General features: G+C 45.1%; 1 protein-coding gene across 2 annotated transcripts in view; it reads right to left on the reverse strand.

Annotated features, from left to right (window-relative positions):
• Positions 1–3,809: 3,809 nt before the first annotated feature.
• The window catches only part of mao (monoamine oxidase), a 35,537-nt gene continuing 17,470 nt past the window's right edge, over positions 3,810–21,876 (reverse strand). Inside the window, exons 2-16 of one of the 2 annotated variants that reach the window (XM_010889960.5) lie at positions 19,032–19,126; positions 18,284–18,421; positions 11,967–12,071; positions 11,594–11,685; positions 11,281–11,422; positions 9,732–9,881; positions 9,040–9,044; positions 8,885–8,967; positions 8,621–8,717; positions 8,440–8,493; positions 8,284–8,341; positions 7,228–7,325; positions 6,821–6,932; positions 6,439–6,501; positions 3,810–6,331 (exon numbers count right to left, since the gene is read on the reverse strand). In XM_010889960.5, the coding sequence (XP_010888262.1) occupies positions 6,176–6,331; positions 6,439–6,501; positions 6,821–6,932; positions 7,228–7,325; positions 8,284–8,341; positions 8,440–8,493; positions 8,621–8,717; positions 8,885–8,967; positions 9,040–9,044; positions 9,732–9,881; positions 11,281–11,422; positions 11,594–11,685; positions 11,967–12,071; positions 18,284–18,421; positions 19,032–19,126 (1,448 nt within the window). In that variant the 3' untranslated portion in view covers positions 3,810–6,175. Of the gene's footprint in view, positions 6,332–6,438; positions 6,502–6,820; positions 6,933–7,227; positions 7,326–8,283; positions 8,342–8,439; positions 8,494–8,620; positions 8,718–8,884; positions 9,045–9,731; positions 9,882–11,280; positions 11,423–11,593; positions 11,686–11,966; positions 12,072–18,283; positions 18,422–19,031; positions 19,127–21,876 lie in introns of both variants that reach the window. The other variant, XM_010889959.5, reaches the window with a different exon arrangement.

Below are 21,876 nucleotides of genomic sequence, written 5' to 3' on the forward strand. Positions count from 1 at the left end.
GCAACCACACAGTACATTGAAACTGAAGCTTGCTGTACTTATCATCAATATTGTTTACTGTGACATTTGACAGTAGGCTACATGTGTATTTTTTTATATATATTTTTACATAGAATTGAGGGTCGAGGACACCAAGGTGGAAGGGGCGCTGTTCACTCGTGCACAAGAGGCCACCACTGTGAACATAGTTTTGACCAATAATTGTATCAGGCTGCGAGAAATCCAAGCCAATATCATCAATGATGACCATATTTTCAATGACATCCAAAGAGTCTCTCTGTCAACATTAGGTTGAATCCTCAAGAAAAATCGAATATACACGAAGCAACTGTATCGGGTACCATTTGACAGAAATTCAGAGAGAGTGAAACATCTGCGCAATGACTATGTGGAGGTATGTATTGTTCATCTCACTATGATGTGGTATTGTACAAAAAAAATACTGTGCTATAGATATTGAATATCATCCTATTGTCTTTTACTGTGTTTCAGAGTCTTGCAAATGGATGCTGCAGAAATTCAACATTAATTTATATATGTGGATGAGGCTGGATTTAACCTTGCGAAAACAAGAAGAAGAGGGAGAAATGTAATTGGACACCGGGCAACCACCAATGTGCCAGGGCAGCGAGGGGGTAACATCACCCTTTGCGGTGCTATCACACAAAATGGGGTCCTCCACCACCATGCAAATCTGGGACCCTATAATGCAAATCTGATACTTGCATTTCTTGACAGATTGCAGGAGATTGTCACAGCATTAAACCAAGTGGACCAGATGCGGTACATTGTCGTTTTGAAAGCAGCTTGGGCCTCAACAACATCTACACCCGGGAACAGAGACAGCAGCAGTGCCGCGACATGCTCCTCCAGTCCGCCAGGGGAGATTGGTGTGCATGTCATTGGCGTTCTCCCTCCGTCTATGTCCAGTAGGAGCTGCTCTGTTCCGGACCGATAATGATGTTCTTGTCCATCTTTGCTTCACCTGACCACACAGCTGCACTGTAGTCTGGGTGTGAAGACACGTCTTGGCGGGGACGGCAAAAAGATGTGATCACTGTGTGAGGTGACAGGTTGTGGGTATAGGGATGTACATCATTTGGAATTCTAGAAAGTCAGCAAAAGTCTGTAATATATTGATTAAAGCGATAAAATACGATCACTTGGTTTGGCTCTTAGTGATGTCAGTGTTCGCACCTTCAGAAAACACTGATAGAAAATCCTGAGCATTCACCCCGAGGGAAGACCTCTTGGGAGAGGACAATGACGATTCGCTATTCACCCTTTTTGTATTTCATTTGAGGATCACACTCATTACCTCGTGTTGACTAAAACTAAAGTGCCACTAGCAGTCAACATGAGGAAATAACTTGGCGAAGAAAAAGATCAACCTTATACATTCTTTTGATTATTTTTAAATGGTGGATTTCTTTGTAGTTGAGCTAACCCTTTTGGATTCACAAAACACTCTGAAGAGGTAAGGGTTGAGTGCGCAGGGCACAGTAGATCTGTTCGCCGCAAAAGAACCCCCTTCCGTAGCGAACGCGAACGGCAGAACCTCAGAGGGTTGGAAACCAGCCGGCCTGCAGCGCTCTGGGCATGTTGCAGCCATGGGGATGGTGCGGGCAGGGAGTCCTGACGACGAAGCTTCGGAGCGGGACGTGACGACCTGCAGCGTTTACTAGGTGGAGGACAGGCTGTCTGTAGCGGCGGTACAGAGAAGGAACCGGCAGGAGTGAGTCACTACTTTGACGTATGGAGAGAATGACAGGGGTGTCAAAGCCTCATGCTTGGTTAATGATTTCCATGGCATTTGCTCATGTCCCAGTTCACTCACTATGGGGTAATGCAGAAATAAACACCACATCAACACTACCAACACATTATCTGATTAATTCGGTGGCGAGTGTCGTCACCGGACCCAATCAAAAGGTCACAGTGTTCAATATGGTAATCCGTTAAGATGGTGTTAATCTTCCCGGCGAGGGAGAAGAAAAGGGCAGACGCTCCCTGTCACAACCATCCTGACATGCAAAGATGTTTGTAGAAAACACACGTGAAGACATTTGTGTAGGCCCTACACCCTCTGACTCACACACACACACACACACACAAAAAGACACAGACCTGTGACACCAAAAGACCAGTAGGAGGTAATTTTTTTAATCATCAGCTTTGTAGAGGAATCATACAAAGACATCAAAGAATGCAATTACACATAGCCAGCCAGTGAGAGAGGGCAATGGAACACAACAGGGGTGCGTTCAGTTCGATTAAAAGTTTGCTAAGTTGCGGCACGGTTTGCACTGAACTGAACAATTCCACAAAACATCAGTGAACAGACTAAATAGTATGTTTGATCCATTTGGTGTGTGTGGCAGAGTTGAATGACCTAATTAAAGGTGAAGGGACATTTTGGTAGCTTCCTTAAATCACAACCCATACACCTTATTTTTCATCTAGTCGTTCAGTACAGCACCATTTTGTTTATGTTAACATTCCGTAAGTTAAATTGAACGCTGCCCAGAAGCATCTATGGCTTACAACCCAGATGGAAAGATGGAAAGAGGTCCTTCAACCATGTCTTAGAACCAGACAGAGATGGGTGAGATAGGGCACTGATGATGTCATACAGGTAATCAAGTATTGGTTGGAAGCTGAGGTTCTAAAGGTTCCACTTGGTTTCTGTAGTTTTGATTCGCTAGTTTTCAGTCAGAACAATTTCAGAGATCATTTACAGACTATACCACTACTATATTTCTGTAAGTGCGATCTTTGTAGACATCATTGTCCAATCCCTCTTTGTCAGATTCTAGTTACATTGGAGTTTATAAAGTTGAAAAACAAGAAGAAGTTAAGATAAGGGATTTATGGTAGAGGTACAATAACAACATCATATAACAAAACATTTGGAAAGTTTACCTGGAGCTGGATGAGTGGAGTTACATAGTTCATTATCTGCCATTTTAAGAAGCGTAGTGTATTCATTCTGTAAGTTACTAAATGTTTTGTTAAACAGAGTTTCTATTGGGCAAATTCATGAAACTCCTTGATATGTTCCACAAAATGTTTCGCAATTACAAATATTTTGACTGGCAGAATAAATGGTAGACAGCTAACTGTTACGCCATGGATGTAGGCGTGTCCTGTTTGTTCAGCTCCACAGTCTAACCCAAACCTGCAGGCAAACAAGCCCTGTCATTGGCCTAGGATGGCGTCACTCAGTTCAAGAGGTGCCAATGAGGTTTCGGTGCTACTTGACGCAGGAGGAATTTGAAACGGACAGAAAAAGGAGTGACGGCGGCGACAGGACAGGAGATGGTCGGAGTGTTGACAGTCACACAGGCACTTGATAAATGACAGAGCACCACCACAACTCGTATTAAGGCACGACAGACTACACACAACGGACACAAACGTCGATGGAGGATGACACCACAAAGGTGCTAATGTACAGTAACACACCTCGGAACACCCTGGGTCTTACGGCTTGATTCTCTTGTTCGGCAATAACTATGCCGAGCTACTTATGTACGTCGTATTTTACTTACATTTATCTTGTTTGAACCGTTGTTTCTTTTTTCAAAACAAAAGTAGAGGAATATAAATAGCTTAGGTTTACTGGATATAAATCTGGTGTGTGGGATAAGGATAAAGCCAGTGACTCTGAACGTATTCAGTATGGTGGGCAGATTTGTGTAGAATCAAGTTCAAAGTAATGCTCTGGTTCAGCAGATATACAGTACATGGTAGAACCAGAACAAATATTTTGTTTATCTAGCTGGATAACAATAAAGCAGCTAAATCAATACTGTCAAACATTTATTTATGCTCAGTCTCACCAAGTGTCATGATAAGCAGCAATGAGAAAATGTCAATAGAACAATATTTTTTTCACCATGATTACAGAAAAATGCACACACACATACATACAGACACTGTACTTGTGCTCACACACCCAACTTCAGGTTGTGAGAAATAGGTTGTGAGAAATAGTGGATGAAACTCTACTGACAGATAAGAGAAGATTCTAATATTACTCTAGTAACATTAATAGTATTTGGTTTAGTTCAACGTTATCAAAAACTGTTAAAAGTGTGGATAAAATATGTCCCACATTTTGGGTTAGGTTTTGAATTACTAAAGCACTCAAAAGTTTGAGCATATTATAATGAACCAATTATTTTTCTAATTACTGACGTTTTTCCAGCCCTGATGTGGACTTTGAGCCGAAATGATAGCCCAGCCCTGCAGCGAATCAACAATGACTTCCTCTTCAACACACTGCACGCAGCTACCACAGATGACTGAGACCCAGAGTGAGCTGTGGCAAAATGAAGTGAAATGCATAATATCTGAAACATTGAAACAACGACAATCACAGAAATCACATAACGTGGTGAAAACACATTCAAATGCTTCCCTTCTTTATAACTATCGAGGGTAACTTGATGCTTAAAATCCAACAGAACAGGATTCAGAGTTCTAGTTACATTAATTCCATGTTTTTTCCGACTTATAATTTTGTTACTATTGTGTTTTTATGCAATTACTCACATTTACCTGGTTACAGATTTATAGAGGAAATCAGTCAGCACCCACAATCCGCAGAGATGATTAACACACACACACACACACACACTTATGTACACACACAATAGTTGTGACTATTCCTAAACAGTCAACATAGATTTGTGAACACACTGGCAATTTCTGGAATTACAATGGCTATCAGGGAAGCGACTGTTTCTGCTATCGGTATTATTCTAACGTTGTTGTACTAAGAGTCAATTGCAGGCTTATTTTGGTTTCATTTTGCTGCCGATTCTCTCTTTCACTCATTCACTGCCCCTGTCTGAAATCACCACTCTGAAGTTTGAAAGACACAAATCCCGGCAGAACAGACAACATTAGCGACAGTTGGTCCGCCTGTTGGGAAACGGGGTGCGTGGCGCGGGGGGGAGGCCCCTTCAGGGGGGGACTGGTCTGATGATGTAGCAGTAGTGAGTGATAGGGCTGAACAGTCCGAAAGCCTGTGGTATTGAGTGGCTCCATCTTACACGGCACCTTGGCTTGTTCCCTATATGGTCCATGACTTTCAACTAAATCCCTAGTCAGTCAGAAGTCTCATTTTTACAATGGCATTTTATTGATTTGGCAGACTCTCTAATCCAGAGTGACATCCTATTAGTGCATTCATCTTAAAATAGCCAAGCAGGACAACCACATATCTCAGTCACAGTCAAATGTATCCTGAATATGGTAGTAGTATATTTAAGCAAAAAGGCCAGAGGGGGTGTGGTATATTGCCAGTATAGCACAGCTAAGAACTGTTCATGGGCACGATACATTGCGGAGTGCCTGGACGCAGCACTTAGCCGTGGAATATTGGCAACATATCACAACCCCCCCCCGAGCCTTGTGGCTTTTATAAACGGGTTACAAACACAATTGGAGAAAAAAGTGATGTCATGTCATACCCTTGGTATAGGGTCTCATACACCACAGCTATCAGCCAATCAGCATTCGGGATTTGACCACCCGGTTTATAACAGTAATTCTATCAAATCAAAAGAGCTATCAGCAACTGTCTAGTTGGTGTGGTCAAAATAAGTGTACTGTAGAGGAAAGAGAGCTACTAAATATGATCAAAAGAAGTGTACTGTAGAGGGAACAGGGCTACTAAGTGTGATCAAAAGAAGTGTACTGTAGAGGGAACAGGGCTGCTAAGTGTGATCAAAAGAAGTGTACTGTAGAGGGAACAGGGCTACTAAGTGTGATCAAAAGAAGTGTACTGTAGAGGGAACAGGGCTACTAAGTGTGATCAAAAGAAGTGTACTGTAGAGGGAACAGGGCTACTAAGTGTGATCAAAAGAAGTGTACTGTAGAGGGAACAGGGCTACTAAGTGTGATCAAAAGAAGTGTACTGTAGAGGGAACAGGGCTACTAAGTGTGATCAAAAGAAGTGTACTGTAGAGGGAACAGGGCTACTAAGTGTGATCAAAAGAAGTGTACTGTAGAGGGAACAGGGCTACTAAGTGTGATCAAAAGAAGTGTACTGTAGAGGGAACAGGGCTACTAAGTGTGATCAAAAGAAGTGTACTGTAGAGGGAACAGGGTGCCGTCGTAAAGTTGCCCTCTTGGAGATGAATGAGGATGAGAGAGATGAGAGGGCTTAGCTCCGGTTGAAAACACCCTTGTGATAGGCCAGAAAGCCTGCTGCTGAGGCAACAGACAGGACAGAGGCTACGCCCAGGAAGTTGAGAAACCCGCCCACCGATGGGAGGTTCCGCTCCCAGAACGTGGTGACGAATGGGATGGCAGGGACTTCCTGAGAAACAGAGAGTTAGGGAGGCACTAAGTCAGGTACAGAGGCTCAAATGTCCTCACATTGTCATCCAGAATACTTCAGCGGATGATTTCTAAAGTGTCCCTCACCGTCGACTGAGGCTCCGTTTGCCAGATCTGAGCCATAGGGATCTTGCCCATCACACACAGCACCTAAAACAGCACACACGTGAACTGTCAACACACACGTGAACCGTCAGCACACACGTGAACCGTCAACACACACGTGAACCGTTATGCAGTTGTCACTATTTTGTCAAGCTGTACAGTCAAATGTCTGTGAATAAAGTGGTTCTCATCACTGTGACTCAGGTAATAGGGGTGAATATTCTTCAGTGGAATACAGTGGTTCTCATCACTGTGACTCAGGTAATAGGGGTGAATATTCTTCAGTGGAATACAGTGGTTCTCATCACTGTGACTCAGGTAATAAGGATGAATATTCTTCTTAATTTATCGTGAAGCCTCTCACCTCCCTGGCTGCTCTCTCTCCAGCCTGCACAGCCCCCTCCATGTAGCCACTCCACTCTGTAGCTGTCTCAGTACCAGCGAAGTACAGCCGGCCAACGGGCTCCCTCAGCACCCTACACACAGAGGAGGAGAGAGAGGGAGGTGTGAGTGCAGAGAGAGGGAGGCGAGAGTGAAAAGGGAGGGAGAGCCAGGAGACGGAAGGAGGAAGAGGAAAGAGAGAGGTGAAGCGAGGGAAGTAAAGGGGGAGAAGAGGAAAGAATGGAGGGGGAGTGGAGGAGAAGAGAGATGAAGGTTAGAAAATGTCAAATTGTGAGCGCATGTCTGTCTGTGTGTGGGTGTATGTGTTTCTGTGTGTGGGTGTATGTGTGTCTGTGTGTGGGTGTATGTGTGTCTGTGTGTATTACTCACTTGCCGAACTGGGTGAGAATACCAGGGGGGAAGTATGCGGTGTAGCAGCCTCCAGAGTACTCCTCCTCACACCAGTTCTTCTCCTCATAGTGCACGGGCTGGGGAGGTCAGGGAGACGAATGGAGAAAGGGGGAGAGATAAAGGTAGAAATGAGTAGTGTTCTGAAACCACTGCTAATACTGGTTTCAGAACACAGTATTAATAGCAGTAGCAGCTTATTGTCATAGTGGTAGTAATAGTAGTAGTAGTACTAGTGGTAGATGTACTGGTAATAGTGGTCGTAGTATTAGTAGTAGCAGCCTTTTGTTATAGTGGTAGTAGTAGTATTCATATTAGTAGTAGTGTTGGTAATAGTGGTAGTAGTATTAGTAGTAGCAGCCTTTTGTTATAGTGGTAGTAGTAGTATTAATATTAGTAGTAGGGTTGGTAATAGTGGTAGTAGTATTAGTAGTAGCAGCCTTTTGTTATAGTGGTAGTAGTAGTATTCATAATAGTAGTAGGGTTGGTAATAGTGGTAGTAGTATTAGTAGTAGCAGCCTTTTGTTATAGTGGTAGTAGTAGTATTCATATTAGTAGCAGTGTTGGTAATAGTGGTAGTAGTATTAGTTGTAGCAGCCTTTTGTTATAGTGGTAGTAGTAGTATTCATATTAGTAGCAGTGTTGGTAATAGTGGTAGTAGTATTAGTAGTAGCAGCCTTTTGTTAGTAGCAGTGTTGGTAATAGTGGTAGTAGTATTAGTAGTAGCAGCCTTTTGTTATAGTGGTAGTAGTAGTATTAATATTAGTAGCAGTGTTGGTCATAGTGGTAGTAGTATTAGTAGTAGCAGACTTTTGTTATAGTAGTAGTGTTGGTAATAGTGCTAGTAGTATTAGTAGTAGCAGACTTTTATTATAGTGGTAGTAGTAGTATTCATATAAGTAGTAGTGTTGGTAATAGTGGTAGTAGTAGTGGCATAAGAATTGCAGTAGTAGTAGTTGCTGTGGCAGTATATGACTAGTAGTATATTAGTAGCACTTTATTAGTAGCAGTAGTAGTAGTAGTGAGTGTTCCACTCACATGGAGAGCCTCTTCTGAGCCCAGCACTCTAGAGTAGATCTCACAGATCCTCTTCTTCCTATAGAGGACAACGGCCATTTTCAAGGGTTAAGCACAGAACAGAACTCTAGAAAACAGGTGGAGTTAAGGGTGAGGAACCTTCAGACAGACGTTTACCTCTCCTCTCTGGTCAGTTCGCACAGCTTTCTGCATTTGCGGGCCAGGATGAAGCTGAGACAGTGGAAGGGCAGAAAGAAAACCAAAGTTTCTGGTTCTTTATGGGTGTCGTAAAATGATAAACCTAATCATATGATAATCACATTTGGGGTGCAAACTAAACTAAAGCCCTGTGTTTTACCCCATGATGGCTGGCACACTCCCGTCAGGCTTTGTGTCATCCAGAGTCAGGCCAATGGGGGCCTCTTCCTCCTCAATTACCATACTGCCACAGTACCCTGGGACGGAGGAAGGAGAGGAGAGGGAGAAAGAGAGGAGACAAAGAGGAACACAACAGATGTAATAACACAGTCCCTCCCTCTCCTCACCTCTGTCCCTATTCCTACCTGCACCCCTCCCTCCCTCCCTCGCTCCCTCCCTCCACCCCTCCCTCCCTCCAACCTACCTTTCTTCCTCCAGAAGTTCTCTTTGTAGTAGACCATACACTTGATGACGGACCCCATTGGGACACGGTGGATCAGCTGGTTTCTGAGTGGGGGCAGCTCAGGGTTAAAGTGCATCTTTAGGTTGAGACCAGGAGGGGTCGCCACAATCACATACTTGGCCTTGGAGAGAGAAAACAGACCAGTGAAGAGTTGAGGTGGGGTCAAGCGCGCGAGTCCCCAGTCCTTCTCTGGTGGCCACGCCGCTCCAGGACATTTATCTTTATCGGGGCAGGTAGATGTGGCCAGGACAGAGCGATGAAGACCAGCTTACTGACAACGATCACCCAGGGGGGAAACACAGACAAACTCACACACACACACACACACACACACTGTTAAAAGCTATACATTTACCCTTACTAATATTTTAAGAGTCAACACATGTGAATGGTTATAACGGTTATATACACAACACTGGTCTCTTAATGAGCGATCACATTGTCTGCTGACCAAACATCCTCTAGATGGCAGCAGAAGCACGACCTGAAATCAATGAGCTACCTCCGTGATGTTAGGCAGAGGACTCGCATGTCTCCATCCACCTTGTCTTAGTGTGGACATTGCTATTCAGGGCTTCCACCATAATGTTACGAATATGAATTACAGTATTACATTCATTTTATTACAGCAAAGAATTTCAAAGTTGCTTTGAAAACAAACATTCAGGGATCTGAAAGTATGGCGTCCCACTGCTTTTGAATGGCATTTTGTGAGCATGACCAGGGTGCAGTCCTGTATTCACCTCTGTGACCTTACTGGGCTGTTGGCTAAGGAAATTATCAGTAGGTCAGTGGCTCTCTCACCCACCTTATATGTTTCCCCGTTGATGGTCTCAACCTGGACCATGTCCCCTGTCTGGTCGATGCTGCAGACCGGAGACTCCAGCTTGACCCGGTCACCCAGCTCCCTGGCCATACACTCGCTGATCTGGCTGGACCCACCCAGAAACTTCCTCTCCTGAAGTGCAAAGACAGTACCGTCAGTCATGTTAAATTGTGTTAATAAAATCCACTGGCTGCTAATCAGGCCTATCCAGCTGTGAGAAATCATGAACAGTAGTTCATTTGGACGGTGGCCCATTTTAATAGGCTGGAGTTTTAGCACAACAACACGCCTGAACTACAATGACCGCCTACCCTTCAGGAAGGGGAGCTGGCTGCCAAGTGAGAGTCGGTCTTGCCCAGGTGATGTAGACAAGCTTTCTCTGATTGGTCGACACAAAGTGTGTATTTCCGTGACACCACAACAACTATAACCTCTGTTCATCACGACTGGTTCAAATCGGATGATGGCTCACAGAATCTCATGTATCGTAATGAGGGAAAATGTTCCAGTCGCCTTTCTTTCAATAAAAAACATGTGGAACTACAGAACTTCAAAGTCCCTGGTGTTTCTATTCCTCTGTCTGGAAAGTAAACATGCTGGGAGGGCGTGTTGGACAAAAAAACTAAATAAAAGTGGATGACCTCACAGAAAAATCCTTAAGTTACCCCGATGTGTCCCATTCTGCCATCACCTAGGCAACGGAGCCACTTAACGTTCCAAAGTACACCAGAAGAGTGTCCTCTTGGGCTCTGAGGAACAGCCAAGGGTGGGATTATACTTGTGGAATCAATGGATGACTTGTGCTACCACAGGGGACAGCTCTCTGAGCTCTGTTCAAAGGCTGCTGGATGAGAAAGGCTGCTACTCAGAAACCGGGAACCTAAGCCAAGACAGGGCTTAACTTCTCCTCATTGTGTTTGCTCTGCACATACACTTAGCCAGACAGCCATGCTTTTGAATCTGTGTGATTATGGAAGAGGCCATCCTCAGGATTCAGAGGGACAGCCTGGCAGCAGGCTATCCAAGACATACAGGTATATGGAAAGTCAAGCAGACAGACAGACAGACACAGTAACCAAAAGGCAGACAGACAGGTATACGGAAAGTCAGACAGACAGACAGACAGACACAGTAACCAAAAGGCAGACAGACAGGTATACGGAAAGTCAAGCAGACAGACAGACAGACAGACTCAGTAACCAAAAGGCAGACAGACAGGTATATGGAAAGTCAAGCAGACGGACAGACAGACACAGTAACCAAAAGGCAGACAGACAGGTATACGGAAAGTCAAGCAGACAGACATACAGACACAGTAACCAAAAGGCAGACAGACAGCTATATGGAAAGTCGAGCAGACAGACAGACAGACAGACACAGTAAACAAAAGGCAGACAGACAGGTATACGGAAAGTCGAGCAGACAAACAGACAGACACAGTAAACAAAAGGCAGACAGACAGGTATACGGAAAGTCAAGCAGACAGACAGACACAGTAACCAAAAGGCAGACAGACAGGTGTGTTGGGTACCTGTCCTCCGTTGGTGGTTGAGAAGATTCTCATGGTGCCTCCACACTGCTTCACATACCAAAGGAACCACAGCGCCGACACCTCGTGAGGTTCAGAGGTCACGTTCACATTCACGAACAGTGTGGCAAAACGCCTCGCAGAACTGTGGAGACACACACAGACACACACACACACACACACACACACACACACAGGCACAGACACACGTCAGCAATCTATCACAATGACTATAACAAAGTTTCAAATAATCTGATCTAACATGCTTGGGGCGATATGGTCCTGTGTGTACAGTGAGACGTGCTGAGAACATCACCTGGTCCAGCAGATCTGGTCGAACAACTGCTTCATGGTCATCTTGTCCCACTCCTCCGCATGGGGTGCCCTCCACGGAGCCTCTCTGGGGATCTACAACACACATTCAAACATGCGTTAGCATCAGCCATGTGAGCCTCCCTCTTATAGCGAGAGGAGCATAAACAACTAAGGGTCTTTCAGAAGCATGGTTCCAATCCAACTTCATATCTGAACGCAGCATCAAAAAGACTTGTTTGGCGATGTTCTGTTTCTCAAGGGAGGCTTTGGATGTGGTCGGGGATGATGTTCGTTTTGGACAGGGCTCGACGAGGAAGGGATGACGGCGGCACAAACTAAGAACAAACAGATTGTGTGTGTGTGTGTGTGTTCACCTCACTGCCCATCTCGTCCATCTTCCTCCAAAGGTTGTTGAAGTCCATCAGGGCAAATGGGTTCCACATGGGGGGGAAGGAGCCTGTGAAGGGGTAAGACTTCCCCTGCAGAACACAACAAGGCAGGGTCACTCATCAGCTTATCTGCATCGCTACATTTACATTCCAGTCATTCCTCGGTATGCTCTCATTCAAAGCGGCACACAGGAGCGACCAGGGTTTAGCGTCACGCTCAAGAGGCTCGTCAACAGACGAGTCACTTTGTCAGCCCTGTGATCAGAACAGGCAGCGTTTTGGTAAACGGTCCGGCAAACATGCTGCCAGGCTCCCTGCTGTCCATCATTACCTACATCACCGTTGCCATTGTTTCTGTTTTACCGACATCTAACTTAACTGGCGAACAACTTCCTACCTTCTCCATCTCTGTGGGTCACGGCACAGAGCCGTGACCCACAGAGATGTGACCCACAGAGATGTGACCCACAGAGCGGTGATCCAGAGATGTGACCCACAGAGCAGTGACCCACAGAGTGGTGGCCCACATAGCTGTGACCCACAGAGCAGTGGCCCACAGAGCTGTGACCCACAGAGCAGTGGCCCACAGAGCTGTGACTCACAGAGCAGTGGCCCACAGAGCTGTGACTCACAGAGCGGTGACCTACTGAGCTGTGAACCACTGAGCTGACCCACTGAACTGTGACCCACTGAGCGGTGACCCACTGAGCGGTGACCCACTGAGCTGTGACCCACAGAGCTGTGACCCACTGAGCTGTGACGCACAGAGCTGTGACCCACAGAGCTGTGATCCACTGAGCTGTGATCCACTGAGCTGACCCACAGCTAGCCACAACGGAGGTGGATTACGATACGCCAGTTTGCTTAATGTTTCAACAGAGATCAAAGATAGCATCTGATTGCACGTCTCAGCAAGGCCGATCAGAGTCTCTTTCTCTCGTGCTCGCCGTCACGCTCGTACTCTTTCTCAACACCGACAGGGGTTGTAAATGCAGTCACGAGAAGCGGCCTGTTCAGACGCAGGTCATGGTCATATGGCCCTTCAGTCTGGCATTCAACTGATCCCCACACTCTGACTGTCAACGGTCTTCTGTGTGTCAGGTTTACCCTGACTATCTTCACAGTCCAGTAGGACGTCACAAGACAAACAGGATGTCTATGATGACTCGCAGACATGTCTAAGGAAGACAGTTTAAAATCCTGAAATCATGCCTTGTCAATGAAGGCTGTAGTTCGGAGATAAGACTCAAGGCACATTCTGTCTTTCTAACTTTGCGTTCTAGACATTCCCACTGGCTGGGTGTATGTGTATGTTTCACGTCTGTGGGTATTTTCGGAAAATGACACTATTAAGTGCAGCACATTTCGACATTTAGAGAATAAATTAATGCATAACTAAAAGAATGTAAGCATTCTAAACACATCTGAAAGAGGTCTTGTCAATGAGGAAACACTCCATCTTTCTGAAATATTATCATCTCCATTCTGGCTTTGTTGGACAGGAGTGTTTTCTCTGAATATATACACTGAATTTGTGTGAAAGAGATGAAAGAGAGGGCGAGAGAGAGAGAGATGGAGGATGGACAGAAAGACAGAGAGAGTCAGAGGTAAGGAGAAACAAAGCATATGAGAAGGCAGAGTACAGAGAATTGCCCAGTACTGCAATGAGCAACATGCCTGTCGCCATGGAAACAGAAATGAAGTGACTGCAGAGTGAGGAAAGAAGAGGAGGAAAGAAGCAGAGGAGAGCAGCGTGGAGGAGGTGACTTTGCGTGTGCGTTGTGACTTGATTCCAGGGAACAGAAACCTAACGAGGACTACACTGAGAATGACCACGGCATAATGGGCTTGGCCTCAAACCCGTTCGCCATTTCTCAATATACGATAGCCACTTGCCACTAGCTCGATACCGACACCACAAATCATTCTCTTTACTGGACTCTGCAATTTCTTACTGCCGATTCCTCGGTCATTAATCAAAGCAGTGCTGAGGTTCGCATTTTTCAGCTGAGCTGATATAGATAGCGTATAAGGCAGTTGTTTGCTGATACGAGGATCTTGCCCTGGCCTTTAGGATTAGCGTTAGCACTCGCTAGTAGTAAAGCTGATTAGCACCTAGTGCGGCACACTTGGGTGCTAACCCTAATTACAAAATGGGTTGTAAATCGGGTCTATGGCAGGACCATGATTGGCTAACTCAGGAACTAGCCAGTTAGGTATTAGTGTAGTGTAGAGTCCATGGTTGTGATATAAAGTCGAGATAAAGGGTAATGCAACTTTGGTCCTAGTGGGCCGTCATGGTAAATACAATTAGTTCTTAACTGATCATCTTAACTTGACCTTAGCTATTCAGGTTAAAATGTCAGGAAAGACATTCTTTGTCCTGTACTTGAACAGCTCCTCCTGGCACTTGTAGCCTGATCTGAGCCAATTCCGTTTTAATTGAATTTTGAATTGAACGTCTACTTATCCAAAGCTACTTAGAGCCTACACACTGGACACAATAGGCCTAAAGCACTCCGCAAAACACATGAGTGTTGATGTAGATTGGTATCCTGACTGTCTCTGATGGCCTCACAGGCAGGAGAATTAGAGGCTGGCAATCATATATTTGTGCTTCCCACTTCATTATTCTACGTCTTTCCCTCCCTCAAAGACAACCTACATTGACTGCCTCCCTCTAACTCTCTAAGAGGAAACCCAATTTGCTTGTCTCTCTTTTTTCTTCTCTCTCACTCTTTCATTTCTCACTCTTTCAAATCTTGGGGGCTGGTCAGTCCCGTTGTTTTCCTACTTCTATTAAAAAGATGACTATTAATATTACCACTACCACTACTACAACAACAGCTAGAACTACTAGTTTCTAAACATTTTCCGGCAATTCTACACATGTCCCAGTGGGATGTACTGAAGGCTCTGCAATGTTATTTGCCCAGTTAATTTACCATGGCAGGGAGGGAAACATTTGCTGTTACAAAGTGAATTTCATACAATTTAGCATAGCTAAACAGGCAACCGTTTTGCTTAGAAGTTTAGGCCCACTGAGTGAAAATCCAGACACTGTCCAAAGACATGTCTTGTGGTGTAAATAGTGTTTGGCCTAGTTAACAACAATAGAAATCCAACAGTGTGCTGAAACCAGATCATGTTAAAATGATGTCCTGATCAGCTGTAACCTGCAGTACATCCCATCAGGACTGTCCACACATTGTCAGTACAGTCTCATGATAATCAACTCTAATCTGTGTTTCCCTGGTGAAACGGAGGGAAATTCACACGCACGCACACACACATACACACACACACACACTCTTGGTGATACAGGGCGAGCGCCTTTTGGCGAGGCGCGCTACCATGGCAACCAGCCAGGAAGCCACCAGTGAGTGCTCGTGCGGATCTCAGACGAGACAGAGATAGTAACTAAGGAGACACATTCACACTGGGGTTCCAGAGAGCTGCTGCTGACGTCGTCTCTCCGGGCCTCGGCTTGCATTACAACGCCTGCCAAGATCTGAAAACGTTCTGAGAAGTTTGTCTTTGTCCCCTGAAGACTCATGACACACACGCGCACACGTGCACAAGCAATCAGCCACCTGAAGCCGTAGTGTCACCTTACGAAATGCCTGTGTGACCACGAGCACACCACATCAGTCATTTGCTACGTCTTTTGACATGACATACCAAATGCAGACAGTGTCTGGTGGAAATCGGTCCAGTCAATCAGAGTACCGGGCTCCAGCGCAGGCTGGAGGGACCAGATGGAATGCCTGAACACTGAGCTCAGTCCTCTGCATGCTAGATGACCTGAAACAAGTTGACCACTGAATGGAACAGTATCAGTAGTTGATCTACAGGAGGCGGGCCACCATGCATTTAAAGGCATTGCAAAGTGGCTTGTTTTGAATCCCCAAGCTGACCTAGTGAACATCTGCGGTTCTGCCCTTAAGCAAGGCACCCAAATTGCTCCTGTAAGTCATTCTTGATAACAGTGTCTGCTAAACGACCAAAATGTGAATAGCCCAGTTGGCCAAACCGGCGCTCCGTTTCTCCCTGTAACATGGTTTCAGACAGAGGCCCAAACTATGACCCTGAGCTCTGTCCTCTCAGCAGCCAATCAGAGCATTGTGTTGGGCCTTGTGTTAGCATTGTGTTAGCTAAGACTAACAATGACTAACCCTTAAAGCATGTGGACTGCCAGTGACGCCTGCTCACCAGATCCAGCTTGGGGCAGTCAGCATCTCGTAGAGCTGGTTTGGGGTGGAACCGGGACAGGGGCGGGAGGCGGGACCTAGTGTTGACTAGAGGCTCGGGTTCAACTTAGTGTTTACCGAAGCCAAACAGATGCTCATCGGCGATGTTCAACAGCAGTGCACATGCAATAGCCAGCTCCCACCCTCATGTATCCACCCCTTAGGGGTGTCATTCCTTTGTGACGGACCCAGGCGAGATACTCCACCGGGCAGTCAGTTAAACCACGTGTGTCGTTTGGTCCCAAGGCCATAACAGATGAAAAACAAATGGTAGCACAATAGTGTAATTGTTCTGAACTGTACCTGTGTATTAATGTTCAGTGTTCATGTCATGACCTCTCTTTTCTAGCCTGGGAAGTGTTCTAGGCAGCTACAGGAAGCGGAATAGGGAGGAAGTGGCCATACGCTACCGAAACTCAGGGACGGGAACAAGGACAGGAAGTCACTGAGGACAACGGAGATAGAGCGGTTGTTCTTAACATGCTCAGTAGAGCAAAGTGATGTTGAGCTGCAGGCCCTGAACGCACACTACTGGTCATGTGTGAATGTTCTCTTGTGTTTGTGCTTAAGTGTGTGTGTGTGTGTGTGTGAGAACAAGAGGAAATGATTGCAAAGACCATGTTTTCTGGTGTGAGTGAATGACCTCATCCAGTCTCAACATGCCTGATTGTACAGGAAGGGTAAAAAGATAAGAGGGTAGAAGCAGGAAGAAAAATGCCACCCTAACTAGCTCAGAGAGTCCATTGATTTACAGTGGATAGAGTATGTAAGCCTGGGAAAAAGGGCTGGAACCAGAGGAATCAATCTAATAAGAAAATAGAGCTGGCTGTGGGTTAAGGGCAGTGGTGCGGCTGCTATAATAAGATATGGAGGGATATCGTAAAAAGAGAGAGAAAGTGAGAGGGAGTGTTTGAAAGAGAGGGGGAATAAGAGATTGGCTGCTCTATCTGTCTCTCTACTTTCTCCACTCAGAAGGAGAAACTACATTAGAAGACTCCTCCAGACTGCGATTAGGATCTCCATTCGCCAGCGCACCGCTAATGTTCCAGAGACACTGGGGGCACCAGGGGGCATGTTGTAAATACACAGGTGGGTCCATATTTACGAGCAGAGACAGTTGGCTGAGTAGTTACTAAGACAGACAGGTGGGTAGTTACTAAGACAGACAGGTGGGGAGTTACCAAGACAGACAGACAGGTGGGTGGGTAGTTACTAAGATGGACAGGTAGGTAGTTACTAAGACAGACAGGTGGGTGGTCACTAAGACAGACGGGGGGGGCGGTTACTAAGACAGACAGAAGGGTAGTACTAAGACAGACAGACAGGTGGGTAGTACTAAGACAGACAGATAAGTGGTTACTAAGACAGACAGTTGGGTGTTTATTAAACCAGATAGGTGAGTGGGTAGTTACTAAGACAGACAGGTGGGTGGTTACGAAGACAAACAGGTGGATGGTTACTAAGACAGACAAGTGGGTGTGTAGTTACTAAGACAGACAGGTGGGTAGTTACTAAGACTGACAGGTGGGTAGTTACTTAGACTGACAGGTGGGTGGGTAGTTACTAAGATAGACAGGTGGGTGTTTACTAAGACAGACAGGTGGGTGGTTACTAAAACAGACAGGTGGGTAGTTACTAAGACAGACAAGTGGGTAGTTACTAAGACAGACAGGTGGGTAGTTACTAAGACAGACAGGTGGGTAGGGTCAGTGATAAAATGACATTCATGGTAAGTAAGCTGCATTCATTTGTCCGTTGTCAGGGCCAAATGGTTATGATTGGAAGACAATATGCATTTCCTGTGCATTAGAGTGGTCGAAGGACAGAGCAGGAAGTTATCTGTCATCTAATGGAAGTGGCCAATACTGACTGGAGCTAAGCCCTGCGGCCACACACCAAGTGGATCCATCATGTGTGTTCTGTTCAACGACAGGGAGAGACATGGCCAATACTGCTCCTGCACTGGGTTTTAGCACACACCCACACACACACAAACACACACATACACTGAGAGAGAGAGAGAGAGAGAGAGAGAGAGAGAGGGATGCCCACCTTCACATAATGCACCAGCCTCTCCTGCTCGTTGACTTTGTAGGTCTTGACGCCATACTCTTTAGCCAATCGGAGGATGCGGTTCTGGGTAGGCCCGATGTAGGCCCCACCCAGGTCAACCCATTTAGTCTGCTCATTCTGGGAAGAAAGAGGGGGGGGATCAACTGTGTTAAAATCCATCGCCAACACTGTTGCTTATAAATGTCTATATTATAAATCTGGACAGTTATATTATAACAGCTGGACAGTAGCAATAAAAAACTAACATTCCTGAAAGAGAAAACACTGGATTCAAATAGGCCTCTTGTTGGTAAAGAGAAGGCAAGTAACAGAAACAGAAATATTAATATTTTATGTTTTGGGTCATAAAAGACTGTAAAATCACCAGGAATGTAACTAAAAACAAGTTGAATTTAGTGAAATTGGTTCCCAAATATTCCAATTAATGACATTAGAGATACAATGTGAGTGTCTCAGTGTAATCCAGGTATGAAATGATTTATTATAATTTCATTTTCTAACACATTCTCTTTTGTGGGCATAGTTGTGGGAAATTTACAGCCTGAAATATTGATGGAAAAAAGAAATACTCTCACACACAAAGCAGCTGTGAACAAATATGATTATAATAATGTAACACACACGCCCGACCCTCCGTCTGGACGTAGTCTCCCTGTCCCTGTTTTCAGGATAACACTGCCACCTTACCTGCAAAAACAGTAACACTTTGACTTGAAAGAGGGCGTACCTGCACTGTGAAGGTCCGTCCACCGACCCGATCTCTTGCTTCCAGAACCACAGGACTCAGCCCTTTCTCCCTCAAGAGCTTAGCTGCACTTAGTCCTGAGAGAGAATAGAACCACAGGGAGAAACAGGAACAGAGAGAAAGACAGAGATAAAGGCAGAGAGACAGGAACAGAGATAAAGACAGAGAGACAGGGAAAGAGAAAGACAGAGTCAGGAATAGAAAGAGAGAGGCAGGAACAAAGAGAATGACAGACAGAAACAGAGAAAGACAGAGAAATTGGTTGTTATTCCCAAAGCAAGTAAACAATTATAATAATTATTGTTATAATAATAAATTACAAAATAGGTGGGGAAAAAAGCCATCTTACATTCAGTGAATAAGTAAACATTACACTCACCAATGGTTCAAATGGTATTTTTAAATATATTTTCTGCCACTTCTATGCTTTATTTGACTAGATAAAAGGAGGGAGTTTTTGCTGAAAGACAGATCAGCATGTGGAATTCAAACCCATGTGACCAGGGCAGCAGTTTGAGTCTATTGGGCCTGCACATGTGACCAGGGCAGCATTTTAGAGTCTACTGGGGCTGCACATGTGACCAGGGCAGCAGTTTAGAGAACACTGGGCCAGCACATGTGACCAGGGCAGCAGTTTAGAGAACACTGGGCCAGCACATGTGACCAGGGCAGGTGTTTAGAGTATACTGGGCCTGCACATATGACCAGGGCAGCAGTTTAGAGTCTCCTGGGCCAGCACATGTGACCAGGGCAGCAGTTTAGAGTACGCTGGGACCGCACATGTGACCAGGAGCAGTTTAGAGTCTACTGAGCCTGCACATGTGACCAGGGCAGCAGTTTAGAGTCTACTGAGCCTGCACATGTGACCAGGGCAGCAGTTTAGAGTCCACTGAGCCACCAAGGCCATGACAGGCATTTCTAATGCTGTGTTATTAGTTACAGTCAACTTGAAAATGATTGACATTGTTGATGAAGCCATCACTCAACTCCTCCGTCCCTCCTTCCCTCCTCATTACCTCCCTCTGTCCCTCCCTCCTTAACCCCCTAATGACCCTACTGAGCCACATAAGCCTTTATATAGGCCACCGGAAACCTGGCTCTGACCTTTAAACCCCCTGAGCACAGACCTCAGAGTCTATTCCGACCTTTCTTTCACAGCTGAACCACGAGGGCTGTGATGCTGGAGCATGTAAGTCACACATCCAAATCGATTTCCATCCAACTCTGGTATAAAGTATCATCTGAGGAGTTCTGATGACACACCTTTCCTCATGGAAAATTAATACAGTAAAAATGTATTGGCATAGCATTTACCAACCCCACCTCAACGCACATGTGACACCTTAAATCCGTTACAATACCCTTCCATTTTGTTGGTGGACAACAAACTGAAGACATTTTACTGCGTGCCGTATGTTTGCTCATATGACACCCCTCAGTTTTTTTTAACCAAGTGTGCAGAGCAGAACAGAAAGGAGCGCAGTACTTTCACATCCTCAACACACACGCACATTGAGAGGAAGTCTGATGTCAACTAGCCAACTGTGTGCGACTGACCTACTAGCCCTGTTCCCACTGACCACTTCTCCAGGTCTCCTCAGTCTAAAGAACAGCCAAGGTCAGTGGCGGACCACTCATTAAGGCTTTAGGGGCGGCGTCCCATTTGTGATTGTAAAATACAGAAAATAAATAAATAAATAATAATATATACATACACCGATCAGCCATAACATTATGACCACTGACAGGTGAAGTGAATAACACTGATAATCTTGTTATCATGGCACCTGTCAGTGGGTGGGATATATTAGGCAGCAAATGAACATTCTGTCCTCAAAGTTGATGTGTTAGAAGCAGGAAAAACTGGCAAGTGTAAGGATCTGAGCGACTTTGACAAGGGCCAAATTGTGATGGCTAGACAACTGGGTCAATACATCTCCAAAACTGCAGTCCTTGTGGGGTGTTCCCGGTCTGCAGTGGTCAGTACCTATCAAAAGTGGTCCATGGAAGGAAAAGCGGTGAATCATGGGCAGCCAAGTGTCATTGTGCGTTAAAATTAACGAATAGCTCTCTACGTATGCTTGAAGGTAGTTCTCTATATCAGGCATTGTCTTGAGCGCTCCAAAGAGCAAGCCATGTAGTCACTCAGTCACTGTTATCATGGAGATGCCACAAGGTCACAAAAAGCTAAGAAATGACACAGATAGACTGGGCTAGAAGATGATTTTTGAAGCAAACTTTTGAGCTGTTAGTTACGGGGATAAGAAACCAAAGAATTATAGAACCCAGGACTGTTTTGGGTACTGTTTTTGAAATTTGGAGGACCACTTAGAAAAAGGGCAAGATGGACAGTATTGATGACATACCTCAAGGTCATAACTTTATTATTTTCAGAGTTGAGAAACTTACAGTATCTTGCAACACATTTTGATGTGTTTTGTGTGTTTGTTGGATTGAAGTCATAGTGCAAGATCTGCTTCGCGATCAATGCTCCATTGTTGATGTCTATGTCATTATGTGATATAATAACAGTTTAACAGTTTCAGCGACCAAAGGTAATACCCCCAGTCTGTTTCAGCACAATCACGTTACCAAATATGAACAGTGCATGGCTCAAAAAATGAGACACTGATAAGCGCCTAGCCAAGTGCATCCGCAAATCAGGTGTTGGTAACACAAACATTTCCCAATGCTACACATTATGAAAAGGATTCAGGAAGATGGAAATAATTAACTGACACCATTTGTTACCACACTGCGAGGGACATGGCTCCCAAAGCTACAGTGGAGCGCAGTGGGTTCAAACACCTCGTTAAAACTCTTGACA

This window comes from Esox lucius, chromosome 20, assembly GCF_011004845.1.
Source record: "Esox lucius isolate fEsoLuc1 chromosome 20, fEsoLuc1.pri, whole genome shotgun sequence".
NCBI classification, from domain to species: domain Eukaryota; kingdom Metazoa; phylum Chordata; class Actinopteri; order Esociformes; family Esocidae; genus Esox; species Esox lucius.